Source organism: Calidris pugnax, unplaced genomic scaffold, assembly GCF_001431845.1.
Source record: "Calidris pugnax isolate Ruff unplaced genomic scaffold, ASM143184v1 scaffold61, whole genome shotgun sequence".
Taxonomy (NCBI): Eukaryota; Metazoa; Chordata; class Aves; order Charadriiformes; family Scolopacidae; genus Calidris; species Calidris pugnax.
This window is the reverse complement of record NW_015090945.1, coordinates 289,249-307,343: the sequence shown is the minus strand read 5'-3', so window position 1 is coordinate 307,343 and position 18,095 is coordinate 289,249. Positions and strand designations below refer to the sequence as shown.

General features: G+C 37.4%; 1 protein-coding gene across 1 annotated transcript in view; it reads left to right on the top strand.

Annotated features, from left to right (window-relative positions):
• The window catches only part of TRPA1 (transient receptor potential cation channel, subfamily A, member 1), a 45,079-nt gene extending 29,531 nt beyond the window's left edge, over positions 1-15,548 (top strand). Inside the window, exons 17-27 of the mRNA XM_014951900.1 lie at positions 1,648-1,746; positions 2,598-2,668; positions 3,080-3,227; positions 6,249-6,338; positions 6,540-6,709; positions 8,748-8,877; positions 9,012-9,194; positions 9,532-9,600; positions 11,523-11,633; positions 12,129-12,226; positions 14,496-15,548. Of these exons, the coding sequence (XP_014807386.1) occupies positions 1,648-1,746; positions 2,598-2,668; positions 3,080-3,227; positions 6,249-6,338; positions 6,540-6,709; positions 8,748-8,877; positions 9,012-9,194; positions 9,532-9,600; positions 11,523-11,633; positions 12,129-12,226; positions 14,496-14,727 (1,401 nt within the window). The 3' untranslated portion in view covers positions 14,728-15,548. The remainder of the gene's footprint in view (positions 1-1,647; positions 1,747-2,597; positions 2,669-3,079; positions 3,228-6,248; positions 6,339-6,539; positions 6,710-8,747; positions 8,878-9,011; positions 9,195-9,531; positions 9,601-11,522; positions 11,634-12,128; positions 12,227-14,495) is intronic.
• Positions 15,549-18,095: the final 2,547 nt, after the last annotated feature.

Below are 18,095 nucleotides of genomic sequence, written 5' to 3'. Positions count from 1 at the left end.
ATTTTCTGTAGTTGCAATTATCGTTCTATGGTTGGTAAATTGAAATTAGCCAATATTTATCTTGATTTATGAATAATTCAGTAGTTAGTTAACGATAACTGTATTTGAGTCTCTGCTTTTAATATATATTTTCCAAAAAGCTCCTCAGTATTAGAATGACTTAAAAATCACTTCGTCACATACTAGCAATCTTCAACCATTAGTTTCTTTTCTTTTTCTGAGCAAAGCTGCCGATTTAATTCTCTTTATTGCCTCTGTGACAGCGAAATGGAAACATTTTGGACTTGAAAGTTTGGGAAGTACATAATAGGTATATTTTAATGTGTATGTCATGTCCATATGGGTAAAATACACTTGTAAATGAATATCAGATCTTAAGAGAAAACAAGGTGACTGATCTTATTTAATCCTTTGGTCTGTAAACAGCTTTAAAGTTCAGTTTCTGTAATCTTTGTGATTATGCATTTTAACAAGTATAACATTAAACTTGAGCAATCTATAGACTTCATTTTTGCTGTGTTAATTCTTGCAGTCAAACTGGGTATCAGAGGTTATGGATATTTCAAAATAACAGTGATAGAAGACACAATATTTATTTATGCATATCAAAAGCCTGCCTATGATAAGTAGTACTATTGTCATCAATAATTCAGAGTCCAAAATGGTTTTTTTTTGTAAATTCTTGTCCAAAATGTTATGCAGTAGATTGCTTTCACAATGCCAAGGACGCACAGGTATTGTCATCAATAATTCAGAGTCCAAAATGTTTCTTTTTTTGTAAATTCTTGTCCAAAATCTTATGCAGTAGATTGCTTTCACAATGCTAAGGAGGCATAAATGTTCTACAGTTATATTACTATTGAAACCATATTGACAACCACCTTATCAATTATTACATTGGATTGTGTCTACATCATTAACAGAAAACTTGCAAATTTTCTGCTCTTGTACATTTTCTTTATATTGTGTTATCAAAGCCATATAACTTTTAAATACAAGCTTTTCTTCAAAGTCAACATGAAAACAAATTACCTTTATGAGAATGACCTTTTTAAAATTTAATATTTTAAGAAAAAATGCGTACTTTTTATTTTATCATTCAAAATGGCTGTTTAGTCACTTTTTATTTTATCATTCAAAATGGCTGTTTGTTTAGTGGGGTGTTCTACAGTTATATTACTATTGAAACCATATTGACAACCACCTTATCAATTATTACATTGGATTGTGTCTACATCATTAACAGAAAACTTGCAAATTTTCTGCTCTTGTACATTTTCTTTATATTGTGTTATCAAAGCCATATAACTTTTAAATACAAGCTTTTCTTCAAAGTCAACATGAAAACAAATTACCTTTATGAGAATGACCTTTTTAAAATTTAATATTTTAAGAAAAAATGCGTACTTTTTATTTTATCATTCAAAATGGCTGTTTAGTCATCTTTCAGTCCCAAATGTGTATCTTGATGGCATGTGTTCACTGACAAAGTAACTAACAATCAGCATACATCAGTATTTTAATTATTTTGACACCATATGCCTTTTTTTTCTCTAAAGGGTAACCTTTTTTAACTTAAGCACACGATCTCAGTCTTAGATCATCAGTTTCATCACATTTAAGTGCTGCTGTATGTTTATTATTCAGATTGAATATAACTTCAGATATCTCCAGTGTCCCCTGACACTTAACAAGAAACTAAAGGATGGTGAAGACATTTTCTATGAACCACTTACCACTTTAAATGTAAGTTCTTTATTTTACTCTAACATCCTTCCGTGCTCTCTTGCTTTAAAATCAAGAAGTTTGAATTTTTCATTATAGTATTTATTCTCCAAAGCATATATCTCTGTATATTTAATGTATATTGGAATGAAGTATGGGCCAAAATTATTATAGTCTAAGTAATAAATAACATTTCTTTTAGGTTTACATAAAATTTCTTAGTTTGTTTAAACGACTATGAATGTTTCAAGATAACATACTGTATGTGCAGGTAATACATCAAAGAAAACCATACTCCAGTCATTGTAGCCACCGTGTACTGGAGTGCAAAGCATTGAAAAACCTGACAAAAATGGCTTTTTCATATGCTAATTGCACAGTACTTTCTAAGTCTAAACCAAATTTTGGTGTTCTTTCACATTGCCAGTCTGTTCTCTCATTCTTTGTCAGAAAATGTTTACAGAACTAACTTGCTGGCTTAATTTGATTACTTTTTGAGCTTCATGTTGGCAATTAGACTTGGTATATTGTCTAATAATAAATTAATAAATAGTTATTTTCTTGTTAAGTGTAACTAGAAAAGCTTGGTCATCCCATATATATAATTTGATATTATAGTTGGCAATATTCTGTACAATTTTTTATAGCTTGAAATGGACTCACAGAGCAGCAGGAAAGAAGCTGGATGTCTCAGTAGGCAGAGAAGGCAAGATAGTAATAGCTTTGGGCCAGAGTGAATAAACAAAAGAACTTTGCGATGTCTTACAGACATTTTGCTTTTCCTTGGGATAATATTCACATAAAGAAAGTGGGACAGCCAAATTTGTAAGCAACTGACTTGAGTTTGATCCTTCTGCTTTCTTGTTTTGTAGGCCATGGTGCGCCACAATCGCATGGAGCTCCTCAGTCATCCTGTGTGTAAAGAATATTTGCTTATGAAATGGTAGGTATATTTTAATGTACATAAAATACAACATTATAGGTCTGAATGAAGGCTGTTGTGACTGAAAATTATTTACTAAGATGCACATATTTATAGCGCTGACTGAAGCAAATGACTTTTCCATATTTTGAATATGCTGATGATTATCATATAAAATGTAGCTTAGCATTTAGTAATGATTATTTGATATTTACAGCAATGGCAATGACGAACTTTTTTTCAAATTAAAAATTTTTTCCACAAAAATACATAGTAGGATTGCTGAGTTGAAAAGAAAAGAGGCAGTTTTTCAGAATGGCCAGTGCATTATTGGCCACATAAAGCTCAATTAAGAGGTTTGTCACAAGAATATTTATACATGATCTTCTAAATTCGTTAAGAGTTGTAACTTTTAACATTCTTACTTTCAAGGATGGCTTATGGGTTTCGAGCACATCTGATGAATTTAGGCATATATTCTCTCGGTCTCATCCCACTGACTCTTCTGGTCACTCACATACAGCCAGGAAGACCTTTGAATGGAACAGAGATCTATGAAGCAAGACCATTAGAATATGAGGTACTGAGTTTTCTTACTACTTTGTATTTTTATAGGAAAAAGGTATGATTATTTAAATAATTTCTAGAATTAGTTACGATTTAGGAACTCTAAAGAAGTAGAATTGAAGTGTAAATTTTTAAACATTTAGCAGCCCCTTTAGATAATTTTCAGTTCTCATTTCTTATTTTAAACCTTTTTTTAAACTTTTATTTCTGGTTCATGGCTACTTCAGTTTCTTCCCTGAAGTCAATATTTCTTCATTGTTGAAGAAAAAAAATAAATGTGTATTTAATTATGAAAACACAGAAAGCAGTGGATTCTTTAGCTTTCTATGTCCGTTGAATTTTCAACCAAAATAACAGGATGGTGCACATTTAAAATTTTACATAGAGCAGTCAATAACTAAAGCTAAGCATATTCTGGCTTTTAAGAAGGCTGCTTTGTCCCTAAGATGCACCAGACTTGCAGAGAAGGAACTGCAAGTTCTCCTCTTTATTGGCCCTGTGAGGACAACTCATGCCTGGTGTTCCACTCCTGTCTCCATGTGAAGGGCAGGAAAGTCACAGAAGCTCTGTCTCCGTGACATGAAGTCATATATACTGAGAAGAGACTTCTGTGTCATTAGTCCTGGAGTGTTAACATACTGGTGCTAATGGAGACAAGTTTTTGTTGTGTGGCGAACTCTTCAAATGATCCATTTCAAATAAGTGATTTTATCACTAAACCCAAGGATTTTGGGAAAAAAAAAAAAAAGGCAAGAAAATATTTTACACTTCTTTTTAGAGAAGCCATGAAACTGAAATAGGAACTTCAAAAGGATGTGCTAGTGGAAATATGAAATAAAATAAACTCAAGGGATATAAAAGGTTCGTGAGGATATCCTGATATATGAAAAAGTCTGGAGAATCACATACCCAGCCCAGTGCATGCTGGTTTCTCAAAGATTCAGAAGCCAGAAGAACCCTTTCTATGTCCGTTGAATTTTCAACCAAAATAACAGGATGGTGCACATTTAAAATTTTACATAGAGCAGTCAATAACGAAAACTAAGCATATTCTGGCTTTTAAGAAGGCTGCTTTGTCCCTAAGCTGTACCAGACTTGCAGAGAAGGAACTGCAAGTTCTCCTCTTTATTGACCCTGTGAGGACAACTCACGCCGGGTCTTCCACTCCTGTCTCCATGTGAAGGGCAGGAGAGTCACAGAAGCTCTGCCTCCATGACATGAAGTCATATATACTGAGAAGAGACTTCTGTGTCATTAGTCCTGGAGTGTTAACATACTGGTGCTAATGGAGACAAGTTTTTGTTGTGTGGCGAACTCTTCAAATGATCCATTTCAAATAAGTGATTTTATCACTAAACCCAAGGATTTTGGGAAAAAAAAAAAAAAGGCAAGAAAATATTTTACACTTCTTTTTAGAGAAGACATGAAACTGAAATAGGAACTTCAAAAGGATGTGCTAGTGGAAATATGAAATAAAATAAACTTAAGGGATATAAAGGTTCATGAGGATATCATGATACATGAAAAAATCTGGAGAATCACATGCTGGATTCTCAAAGATTCAGAAGCCAGAAGAACGAGCAGAACTGGAAGAATTCATGCTCTGGTAGCTCACTCCTCTTCCTGGTGGGAAGAGATGGGAGAATGATGACATGAAGTCATATATACTGAGAAGAGACTTCTGTGTCATTAGTCCTGGAGTGTTAACATACTGGTGCTAATGGAGACAAGTTTTTGTTGTGTGGCGAACTCTTCAAATGATCCATTTCAAATAAGTGATTTTATCACTAAACCCAAGGATTTTGGGAAAAAAAAAAAAAAGGCAAGAAAATATTTTACACTTCTTTTTAGAGAAGACATGAAACTGAAATAGGAACTTCAAAAGGATGTGCTAGTGGAAATATGAAATAAAATAAACTTAAGGGATATAAAGGTTCATGAGGATATCATGATACATGAAAAAATCTGGAGAATCACATGCTGGATTCTCAAAGATTCAGAAGCCAGAAGAACGAGCAGAACTGGAAGAATTCATGCTCTGGTAGCTCACTCCTCTTCCTGGTGGGAAGAGATGGGAGAATGACAGGAGCTGTGTCCAGCAGACAGGGATGACTGGGACTCACCCAGGTCCTTGAATCATCAGAGACTGTGTGGAAGAAGCAGAGTTGGAAAAGGGAGTCCTCTCCTTCAGTGAGGAATGGTGCCAGCTGGTGGATGTGCTGCCTGAGAAGACAAGGAATGTCATACACTGGAGGAGACAGTGTCTTGATGCCCCAGGAATGGGAATGGAGTGGGCAATGCCAGCCATGGAGGAAGCTCAGCGTTAAGAGAACGTGGTGCCAGACTCTTAACCCAGGTTCAAGAGGGACATCACAGCAGGGCAGGTGCTGATGTGTGTTACAGCACCGCTGAAAAGTGAATTTGTGGTCTGCCTATGTGTTAACGAACCCCTCAGGTGGGGAATTAGCTCTTCAAGTTAAGTTTATGAAAGATGAAATTTGCTATTGTCATCTGTGCCAGTAGAAGGCTTTTCACAACAAAGTTCTCTTTGTCTGTGCTGGTTGTAAAGGGAGGCATCAAAGGGAGCAGCCACATTTAGATACCAGAAATTCCAATTTCTCCAAAGACTCCTATTGCCATTCCAGATACAGCAATGTGATAGTGAAGTTACGGACAATGGGATTTGTCTTTATGTTCATCCAGTGGCAAAAAAATACTGAAAATGTGGCATAAATGGTGCAATTTTGGTTCCTAGTCTCAAATAGCAGTAATAAGGAAGCTGCACAGCAACTATTTATCATAGGAGTGCTCAGACTCTCATACTTGGTTTGAATTACTTAGGTGCAATATACATGACATGGATCACACAATAAATATTAGTAAAACAGAATTTAGATAGTAATAAGTTTATTTGAAACAAGCTAACAGAGCTTATTAACTTGGCAATGTAACGTATAGGTAGTAGGTAGAGCTGAAATAATAAATGTTCATTTAATAATTTCTAATTTGTTTTGTGCTCTGATTTTTGTTTCAGAACTCATACTTCACAAGGGTGTGTATGTGTTTAGTTTTAATTATGAGTTTACTGGGAATCTGCAAAGAAATATTTCAGCTCATTCAGCAGGTAAATACATAGAGAAATAACACTAATCGGTGTGTTTGCATAACAGTTTGTGTGATAGTGAAATAAATTTTATTTTTCATTAATTGAAAGGGAAATACCAAATATAAGATTAAAAAGTGAGGATATTTAAATAATGTGTTGAATTCAGTCTTTTAGTTGTGCATGACTTTTAAATACGCATCTGTCTCTCTTAAATCCTAGAAATTGAAATATTTGTTGGATTACTCCAATCTACTGGACTGGACAATTTATACTACAAGCATAATTTTTGTGTCTTCTTTATTTATCAATACACCAGCTCATTTGCAGTGGGAATGTGGAGCAATTGCTGTATACTTGTCTTGGATGAACTTCTTGCTTTACCTTCAAAGGTAAAATTTATTTACATGCTTTACAATAAAATACTCTAATATTTTCAGATATTTTACATATCCTAAACCTTGACTGACCAAGTGTGATAGCTCTATTTTTTTATATTTTTTTTTCAAGCTATACAAATTCCCAGATTAGGGCCAGCTTTTTAACTTAATAAACTGTAAAGTAGTTTTCAGTGTTTTTTCATGTAGAGGATCACAGCGTGTGTTACGGCAACTGAAGAAATAACAAGATTTATTTCAATGTTAAGTAAGCAAAGCCACTGTGTATGTCTTTATAAAAACATGTTTTATTATACTGCATAGACTTTCAGTTGAAAAAAAAAAAAAGGGATATGAATTACAGAGGAAAAATGGAATCTGTTTTTATAAGTAATACCTGGGAGAAGGTAAATTTACTTATCATTTTACAGATTAAATGGCACACCCCGTCGTTCTACACCACAGTGTCCTGTAAAAGAATTATAACGGATGAAATTACTTCCTTAGTTGACATTGGGTCTGTTTACTGTCATTAATGATTTTAATGCTGTCGGTGGTAAAATAAGAGTCCAAGAGCTATGGACCGCAGAAGAGCTGGGTGGAGGGAAAAATAACGTGGGTGTAGTGCTTGAGACTAATAAATTAAACATGTCTGTGCCTGAGCAGGGCTGCCGTGCACGAAGATGAGGTGTGGCTCATCAGCAAAAAAAATTAGTGATTTGGAGCTGTTCAGAAAATAAAATGACAGTGTGTGATAACACTCCGTATACCTCTTCTGAGTCTCATTGTACATAGGCGCTGGTCACCCCCAGGAGGTGTGGCAGACAGACAAACACAGCATTTGCTGATTAATTTCAGGATCTTTTTACTGTAGTTGGGATGTTTAAGGACAGGGTTTGTAAACAGAGTCAATGTCATAAAGAGAGAGACTGCCTTTATGGTAACTGCCTCTGCTGGCAAACCTCGTCCTACCTGTGCCTGACCTGAGGTGATTTATGAAGGGGTGAGTCCTCTTTGCTCTGTCCTGTCAGCAAAAGGGGGGTTGAACCTAAACTATAAAAAGTAAATTCATATTTGCCTGACCTTCCTTCTTCTGTTAGATGAAATGCTTCCCTGCCCTGAATAGCAAGCAAAACCCCACACTTCATTTTTCTAACTCATTCAGTTCTTCTCAAACCAACCTGTAGCTCCGTGGACTTCAATGGAGTTGTGCCTAATAAAGAAATAAATAGGAGATCAGGTTTGCTTTGCTTCCAGCTTGATCTTTTCAGCCTTGCACATAATATTTCAGAGGGAAAATCCTGTGGCAGGATTTTTTGGAGTTGCTACTGTTGTAGCATTAAACCAGTCATCTGCTCCCTGAATCTGGCAGAGGACATACTTTCCCAGCTTCAGGTTTTGGAGGAAAAAGTAGTTTAATCTGCTTTATGACGAGCCATGTTCTGAGATCTAAGTTTTGTTTAAGCCACAAATGGGAGAAACTTGCCAGATGGCAGATGTTGCTGGAAACACAGGTGTCTTAAAATTGTGCTACTTCCCTTCTTTTCCTGAGCAATGTTTTTCTTTTTGTTTGCTCATTTTCCATAATTTGTAGTGTCACAAAAAGCCAAATCTTTTTAAACCAGGCGTGCGGCTGCTAGATGGATCATGGTGCCACTTGTCCTTTGTTCTGATTGCTAATTTGCTTCAAAAAGCAGCAAAAAATGAGATAATGTTCTAATGTTCTTATTCAGAGTGCAACAGTTGTACAATATTGTACTGTCTGTGGCTATGGAGAGAGTAAAATTGTCCATGAAAAATAGTATCTTGAAGAAGTACTGCTCTGGTGCATTAAAATATGAGATTATATAGCTGAGGCTTACTGTAAATAACATTACTGTCATTCTTTTGGATGTGAAAGTGCATCTTACCATCTTGGAATGCTTCAGAGAGGCAAAATGTCTCTTTTCATACATGAAAATCAGGATCACTTACTGCCTTACACAAGTAACTGTAAGGGACTCTTGCTTCAATATTTAATTTTCCGTATCTTTTCTGTTTCCTCATTGCCTAGATTTGAAAACTATGGCATCTATGTTGTGATGTTCTGGGAAATCTTGAGGACTTTGATTCGGATTGCTGTCGTTTTCTTTTTCCTGATATTGGCCTTTGGACTGAGTTTCTTTGTCCTTTTGGGTTCACAGGTGAGTTGAATGGTGTAGTTAATTTTTGTATCAGTATAAATATTATTTTTGACGAGAGAAGAGTCTCAAGAGGTTATTTATAAATTTAATCTGTTTGGGTTTTTTCTTGATTTTGGTATTCCTTCTTTTTGCAGCAAACATACAGCACACCTCTGCTTTCTGTAATGAAGACATTTGCCATGATGCTGGGAGACATTAATTACCACGATGCGTTCCTTGATCCATTACTAAGCAGTGAATTGCCTTACCCATTCCTTAGTTACACAGTTCTCATTATATTCACCTTGCTCATTCCAATCCTTCTTATGAACTTGCTAGTAAGTAAACTACTTATTAATATACAGAAGTGGTTAATCACAGACTTGCACACAGATTTAGCATGTAGAACGACTGTAGTGCTGATTCATGACATTCATTCATTATTTAACAAATTGATATTTTCAGTGAGATATTAAAAAATCGCTTTTCCCTTTTTTTTTAAAAAATTCACATTTCTTGATATGGATTTTCCAAATATGCAAAAAGAGATAATATTTCCAAATTCAAGTGAAACAAAATAAATTTAATTTCAGAGTCAGTTTGGATTTAGAAGTGAATAAGAAATACAGCCGAAATCGGACTATGAAAAACCAAAATCTTTCTTGGTGTTTTCAGATCGGTTTGGCTGTTGGGGACATTGCAGAAGTACAAAAATATGCTGCACTCAAAAGGATTGCAATGCAGGTGAGTAGCATGCTGTAGAAGCATATATATAGGGAGTATATATCATTATTTTATATATATAGAGAGAGAGAGGGAGTGGCATGCCGTAGAAGCATATATATAGGGAGTAGATATCTTTATTAGAACCCATTTAGATAATTAGCTGATTTATCATCAACATCCCTAACTAACATTTTAGCACCTCTGTAAAACAACTTGGTGAACATGAGCATCCTAATCTGAATCTCAGTTTTTTGTAATTTGAGTCATTATCAAGGAAATGTATAAGCAAATGCATTTTTAAGGGACTTTGAACAACCATGAGGAAATGTATAAGCAAATGCATTTTTAAGGAACTTTCGAACATTCATTTCCATAAATTCTGAGTTATTCCAAAACCAGAATCTCAAAATGAGTAAATGCAACGTTTGAAATTGGAGAGAGTTGCCTTAAGGAAAGAACTGATGCCCAACCCATTCTATGATTTTATGATTTTATATATCAGTTTTTTATGATGTATCAGATTTTATGATTTTATGTAGCAGTTAATGCTTTTCACCTGTTCAGGTATTCCTTTGCCAACAGGGAGGGATGCTGTCTTGCAGCTTCAGGCAGTACCATGAAATCTTTATTAAGGATGTAACCTTCTGTATGTTTGACAGGATTATGGTTGTCTGCAGTAGGCTTAGGTAGTACATCCTGATCAGTATTCTCAGTATTTTTGTAGCAATTTGAGAACAACTGGAAAGGTTGCATCACCTGAAGAATCATAGAATCATAGAATCATAGAATCATTGAGGTTGGAAGAGACCCTTGGGATCATCGAGTCCAACCATCTACCCTACTCTACAAAGTCCTCCCCTACACCATATCCCTCAGTACCGCATCTAAACGTCCCTTAAACACAGCCAGGGATGGTGACTCCACCCCCTCCCTGGGCAGCCTGTTCCAATGCCCGACCACTCTTTCTGTGAAAAATTCCTTCCTAATGTTCAATCTAAACCTCCCCTGTTGGAGCTTGAAGCCATTCCCTCTCGTTCTATTGTTAATTACCTGTGAGAAGAGCCCAGCACCAACCTCTCTACAGTGTCCTTTCAAGTAGTTGTAGAGAGTGATGAGGTCTCCCCTCAGCCTCCTCTTCCTCAGACTAAACAGCCCCAGCTCCTTCAGCCGCTCTTCATATGATTTGTCTTCCAGGCCCTTCACTAGTTTCGTTGCCCTCCTCTGCACTCGCTCCAGCACCTCGATATCTCTCTTGTATTGAGGTGCCCAGAACTGGACACAACACTCGAGGCGTGGCCTCACCAGTGCCGAGTACAGGGGCACAATCACCTCCCTACTTCTGCTGGTCACAGTATTTCTAATACAAGCCAGGATGCCGTTGGCTTTCTTGGCCACCTCACTCACTCAAGAGGCACTCACATGTGACATACTTGTTTCTACCCAAGGGAAAACTCCTTTTCTCATAGGGATTCCAATGGGATCTTAATCCATACTGACTCTATCATAATCTAGTGAAAAGGTAGAGCAGAACCAGAGAGAGAAAGACCACTTTCCCATTGTTATTTGGCTGTGACAGGTATTTTGTCTATTGAACATTTCTGCCCTATGATGCTCTACTGCAATCCATAGTGGACCGAGGAGCTATTCAAGCCATTACACAAGAGCTAACTCACTTTTGGAACTGGTTTAGTTCTAAGAGGAGGCATCTCTGTGGAATAATTAATTCTGCTAAGATGGTCAGAGCTGCTGTGACTGGATGAGTTTAGTGGTTGGGCTGGACTGTCCTAATGCTGTACCGTTGTTTGCAGCGTAGAGATCCTCTGAGACCTGACATCTAGCAATAGTGATTTGAATGGAATGACATGATGGTTATTTTCAGGTGATAACGTGTCTTTGTCTCAAGAGAATATATCTTTTTCTTAATACAAAACTACTCGTAGGTTAATCTTCACACCAATTTAGAGAAGAAGCTGCCATTTTGGTTCTTAAGCCGAGTGGACCAGGAATCGATCACTGTCTATCCCAACAGGCCAAGATACTGTGGATTTATGGTAAGATGGTACATCTTAAACTAAAGAATTCTTACTAAAATGCGATGTGATTGACTTTGTACACAGATTGTTAGGAACAGTGCATTAATAGGACTCAATCATTAACTGACATCAGTGGAATTGTCATTAGACCTTGACTATCTTCAGCGGAAATGATAAATCAGGTATAATTAGTGTTTGAGTTCTCATTGATCTGTGACTTTACTAAGGGAGAAAAGCTACAAAAGTTACTCAGACAGAAAATAGAATTACTCCCTTTGGGCATTTCTTCTTTTATTTGTTTACTTTGCATTTCGGCTGTCGTTGGTAGACTAAATTTTCTGATTAAACAGGTTTTGCAAAGCAAATGTTTAATATACAAAAAATAACTTCATAACAGAAATTCTTTTCAACTTTAACACTGTGTGGAGACTGTTATCATTCTCTTATTTGGGATTTTTAATCTGTTTTCAGACTAGAGTGTCTGATTTCAGTTTGGTTCCTTGTTTTGTTTAGAGTGTGTTCCAGTATTGCTTCGGGTGTGAGGACTCTGCCACGGATGCCCAGAGCACAGATACAACGTTAGAACTGGAAGTTCTGAAGCAGAAATACAGGTATGTGTTGTGTTATTTTACTGCTGGAAAAATAAGCAGAACCAAAATTAAAAGTATACTCCTATTTTTAAAAGTTTTCTAAAGCTCTGTACTGTACCTAAAAAGTAAAACTCAATGTATCTTTAAGCAAACTGCCTTACTATGGTAACTAACCTAGTATTTTATATTCTTTAAAGTATTTACCTTCAAAGTAGTTGTGTGGTAGAGAGATATTTTTATCTCATGGCAGAGAAAGAGGGCAAGCTTGTTTGCTCATTAAAGTAAACTGAAGTAATGGGGAAAATGCATTTTCATTCAGAATTAGAGGTTTGTGATGGAGGTTTTCAAGGGTTATTTTAAACTCCCAATTGAGGTCATTCCAATTGGTTTGCAAATACACACAATCTGTAACTGACTTTCCACTGGTCTGATGGTAAATCTGCTTTAGATTGTTTCCCCTCAAAATGGATTGGTGTCCCTGGTTCTCCTTTGAACAAATTACCTGTTTCCAAAATCCTGGGAAGGAGTCCTCTGTACTTTTCTTCCTCATCTTAGCAATATATCCATAAGAGTGATTTCAGAAAAGCCACTGTTTCCAAAATCCTGGGAAGGAGTCCTCTCTACTTTTCTTACTCATCTTAGCAATATATCCATAAGAATGATTTCAGAAAAGGCTTCTCTGCACTTACAGCCAGGAAAATCTACTCTTTCTCACTCTGTCTCACTCTCCCCTGCTCTTTTTCTTTTTCCTTCTTTTTTTTTCAGTCTACTTAGTTTTTGTCTCCCTGTACAGATTCTGATTAAGTATTTTTTTTGCCTGAAGGACTCAGCAAGAGTTGAAGGGGTGAGAATACACCCCACAGATGGAAGCAAACCATGGAATTTCACAAGTCCTTCTGCAAATCCATACTACATAGTTGTATTAGGAAGGAGCAGAGAACATACTTTTTTTCTTTTTCCTACAGAGAGGGAAGAAATCTATCATTTTACAAAATTTTAAAATTATTTGGGACAGAATAACTTGTGGCCATTTCACTATGGAAAGTTATGTTCAGTGCTCTGAAAATATTGGCTGAAAACTTTGTTTTACTCTGTTGCCAGATGTTTTTGTCTGAGTTCAAAGCAGAGTTCGGTTCCTACTGAAGCTTGTGGCAATCAGTCTGGAGTGTATATGGGTTTGGGTTTTGATTTGGGGTGGGATTTTTTTTTTTTTGGCTTTATATTAATGGTAGCTAATCGCTGTAGCATTTTAATTATTGTGAAAAAAAAAAAAAAAAAGACAAATACATCTAAAGAAGCCCCAAGCTGTTCTTCAGAGAGAACCTTCATATTTCGTACTGTAATTCTGTGAGTCTAGACATTCTGAAAAGTAGATTTTCAAAAAGCCTGTTTGGTAGCTTTATGAAGACACTTCCTAGAAACAATTGCCATTTTTATTTCATTGTTTCTGAAAATATAACAGATAGTGTGTTTGGTATGCATGATACTAACTGATGTTATCTATTTGCACCAACTGCACTTTGGATAGCACTTTTTGCCTCATCAGTATCTCTCATGTGCTGTTAAAGTGGTTGTGAAGTTTATTAAATGTTTGTGGATGCTTCATTGCCATTGCAAATCTGGCCCTTTTCTCTTGCCCTACGACTGCAGACAATAGGAAAAACTTTTGATAGAACTGTTCAAAATTTAATCTTGAGAGTTATGCATGATACTAACTGATGTTATCTATTTGCACCAACTGCACTTTGGATAGCACTTTTACAGATAGTGTGTTTGGTATGCATGATACTAACTGATGTTATCTATTTCCATCAACTGCACTTTGGATAGCACTTTTTAAGCCTAGCAAGTGCCTCATCAGTATCTCTCATGTGCTGTTAAAGTGGTTGTGAAGTTTATTAAATGTTTGTGGATGCTTCATTGCCATTGCAAATCTGGCCCTTTTCTCTTGCCCTACGACTGCAGACAATAGGAAAAACTTTTGATAGAACTGTTCAAAATTTAATCTTGAGAGTGAAGTTGCTCTTACCTTAAGTATATAGTAAGTTATGTTTCTCAAGTACTAGGGATTTGTTCTTTACTCCTATTTCCTGAAACCTGGAGAAGTACCACAGCTTGAAAAATTAAACGTAGTCCAGCTAATATTCTGTGTTAGCAGAAGGGTGAAGTTCTGAGGATTGTCAGGTCTTTTACGTCTGTAAATTTAATGACTAAAATGTCCATTGAAACCAAATCTCAAAACCTGCTTTATGCATATTTTTTTCCTTTTTTTTTCCTTTTTCTTTTTTAGGCTCAAAGATATATCAACGCTGTTGGAAAAGCAACATGACCTCATTAAACTGATTATCCAAAAAATGGAAATAGTGTCAGAGGCTGAGGATGAAGACAGCAATGATCTATTCCAGCACAAATTTAGGAAAAGGCAGTTAGAGCACAAGAATAGTAAATGGGATACAGTGTTAAAAGCTGTTAAAACAAACGTGTCTAACCCAACCACAGAAAAGAACAACAGCTTCTTCTAGACACGGCTACGATATCATCTTGTATTATCATTTTGGTTTACTTTAGGGTCACTTCTCTTATTGTCTGTGCGTAATGCTAATGTGATACATCATGTATTCAAGTAGAAAAAAAAAAAGGCCAGATCTGAAAAAAAAAAAAAAAAAAAAAAGGATGCAGGTGCTCAAAACAGTATTTAAGGAGAGTGAAGATGTCTACATCCCAAGCTGTGATCCCAAATGTGGCTGGCTAATCGGGAAGATGCCTCACTCACCAGATGCCAGCCTGACTGTCCTGACAGCTCGCTCTGTTCCTGGATTTGGCCCTAATGCTCTTACATCTGGATTTAATCACGTTACGTGCTGTTACGGATATTTTTAGAATTTCCGAATTTTTAGCAATTCAAACTCTAATCATTTAGTATTCAGATGTTTTGAGAGAAGCCAGTGGGCTTTATGTAGCTTCAAGAAAAAAAGTAGCTAACTAACCTGACAGATTGCGATGGAAGTTTTGCTGAGTAAGGACTGCAGGATCAGGCCTGAAAGGTAAGAAATAAAAAGATCAAGAAAACGTCATGTTAAAGGAAGGACCGATTTCTTTTGTGGATCACTAGATGTGTTTCTCAGAGGGATCATTTTTGCTAGCATGCATATAGCAACCATAGAACGACATGTTAAATAATAGTCATTTACAACTTGCTGTCCTTATACTGCTAATGTGATTTTTGGCCTTCCTGATGTCCTAAAAACTGACTTTGCTACTTTAATCCGCACTTTGGTTTTATTATTTATTTACTGGGCATTCAGTGCATTATGTAATATACAGGAGTATCTCAAATGTGGAAATAAACATGAACTAAACTGTGTTTGAGTACTTGAGTATATTTGTTTCAAAAACAGCGCTAATAAACTAATGATGACTACAAGTGGTTATAATGCTCTGTGGTCTGCTTTTGAATTCAGACATTTCTCTTAAGAACTTAATACACGTTAATTGTTCATGTACAGAACAACTAGGATTCCTGTTTATTTAAGAGGCAGCCACCAGGAGGTGGATTCACACAGCGCAGAACGTGTCCAGGATTCAGAAAAGACACAGGGGGCTGCGCTGTGAGTTTCTGAGACTTGGGCCTTAAAATTGCCTGTTCAGTGGGGGAGATGCTTCCTCTTCCAGCTGCTTTGTCCCAGCTTTGAGCCTTTAAACCCTTGCCTGGTAAAACAGAGAAAGGAGGACGTTATCACTGGTTATGCTTGTTGTACACAACGCTTTCTGTGGTCAACAGTTGCTTAATGTCTAATGGCCAAGGGCACCAGTAGAGATTCAGGAAGCCTTTGGAGCCTGTTTCTCTTCACTAGCAGGATTCATTGGTACCTTTGAATCCTGTGGCTTAAATCCACAGCAGTTGAAATAGAAGGTGTTTGTTGTTAAGTAGATCATTACGTCCAGCTCTGGAGCACGTTCTGAGTGTGCTGCTGAGGTCTGGTGTCTGCCATCACCCTCCCCTTGCCCGGTGGGAAGAAATGGGGTGCACAGAGCATTAACGGTGTCTCCAGTTTTCTCTTGACAGCCAGGGGGGATGAGGAAGATGCTGTGAAGGACGCTGTGCCTGCCCTGCCAGCTGTGGGTGCTGCTTCAGGACCAAGCCTGGTGTGAGCACCGTGAAACAGGGAGCGTCCGAATCAAGAAAGTAAAATTGAAGGTAACCTTCAGCACCAAGTTGGTGCTGGTCTCTTCTCACAGGTAATTAGTGACAGAACGAGAGGGAACGGCTTCAAGCTCCAACAGGGGAGGTTTAGATTGAACATTAGGAAAGAATTTTTCACCAAAAGAGTGGTCGGGCATTGGAACAGGCTGCCCAGGGAGGGGGTGGAGTCCCCATCCCTGGCTGTGTTTAAGGGCCGTTTAGATGGGGTACTGAGGGACATGGTGTAGGGGAGGACTTTGTAGAGTAGGGGAGATGGTTGGACTCGATGATCCCAAGGGTCTCTTCCAACCTCAATGATTCTATGATTCTGTGATTCTTAGTCATTGGAATTGTGTTGTGGCGATCTATTCCTGTGAATATTGGGGGGTTTCTGAGCCTCGGTGCCTCTGCAGCTCCCTCTGTCACTAGAAAGAGGGATGTTGAGTTACTCAGGATAAGGCTAAACTAGAAAAATATAGATTTTTCTTTTTTTTTTTATTAACTCTTAAAGCCAGAAAAGCAATTTTAAATTCCTGACAATCTGTACTGTTAACACTAGATGGCAGTGAGTGATAACATTTTTGGATGAGTAAATTTGGCCTAAATGCTTAGTTTGAAGCAAAGAGGAACAGTCTTACAGTTACGGCAGAAACAAAGTAGTCAGCATTTATCGTTTTGAAGTTGAAACCTTTCAAGCCTCTTCAAACAGAACTCTGAGACATTTATAGAGAGCAGCCTCGCAGGACGGGGGTTTAATCTTTTCTGAGCTTTTAACTGGCAACTTGATAAATGTTTCGTTGGAGTTTGGGGTTTTTTTGGATATTTTTCTCAGACTTTGCTTCTTTCATTCAATTAGCAGCCATCATTATGGTGGAAAATAGGGACCCTAATGCCATGGCAAGGTTTTGGTGCGTGGAGGAACGTTTGATGGTGGGAGCTAAGAAATTTTCAGACCTCTAGGTGGTTTTCTTATTTTATTTTCTGTGACTTAGCCCTAGCAGGTTCACAACCTGTTAAAATTCTTAGCAATGGCTCTTCCACAAATCAGAGTGGCTGGACAGCTTGGGCACCTGATGTGGGTCTACAGCCAGGATTGGCACGATATGAGGAAGACAGAGGTGATTCTGCTCATGGAAACTCGTAACACGCGTGCTCCTTTCCTCACAACACAGTAGCATTTAACCACGAGTACTTTCAGCCATTTAATGCAACTGTAACTATCCCGCAGAATAGGAAAATGTGCCAGTAAATGTTAAAATTTGAATCTGCAGGACGTGAGTCAGCCCAAGCGCTGAGGAATGGCACTGAAGTCCATTATGGCCATCTATCACTGCATGGCTCCCAGGCTGGATCATTCCCATGGACGTTGCCAGCTCCAGGGGATCACCCTCAGGGCTGAGCTGATGCTTTTTGCTTCATGCTTTCTGGTTTTTACGGGTTTAAATGATCTCTGCTCTCCCTCTCCTCCATCCCAGCTGAACGCAGCTGAATTTGACGCTCCTGTAAGCGCCACCGTGGGACTCAGTGGTGTCTTGGGGCTTTTGGTCCTCTTCAGTGTGATCACACTAATGTCAGTGCTGATCCCACTTTCTCCCCCTTCATTTTTCTCCAAGTTACTGGCCTGTTTGAACTTTTGGTTTTTCTCAATCCCCGTTTCCCTGCTGCTGATTGATTTTAGACTGCAGCCACCTCTCTGGATAAATAAAC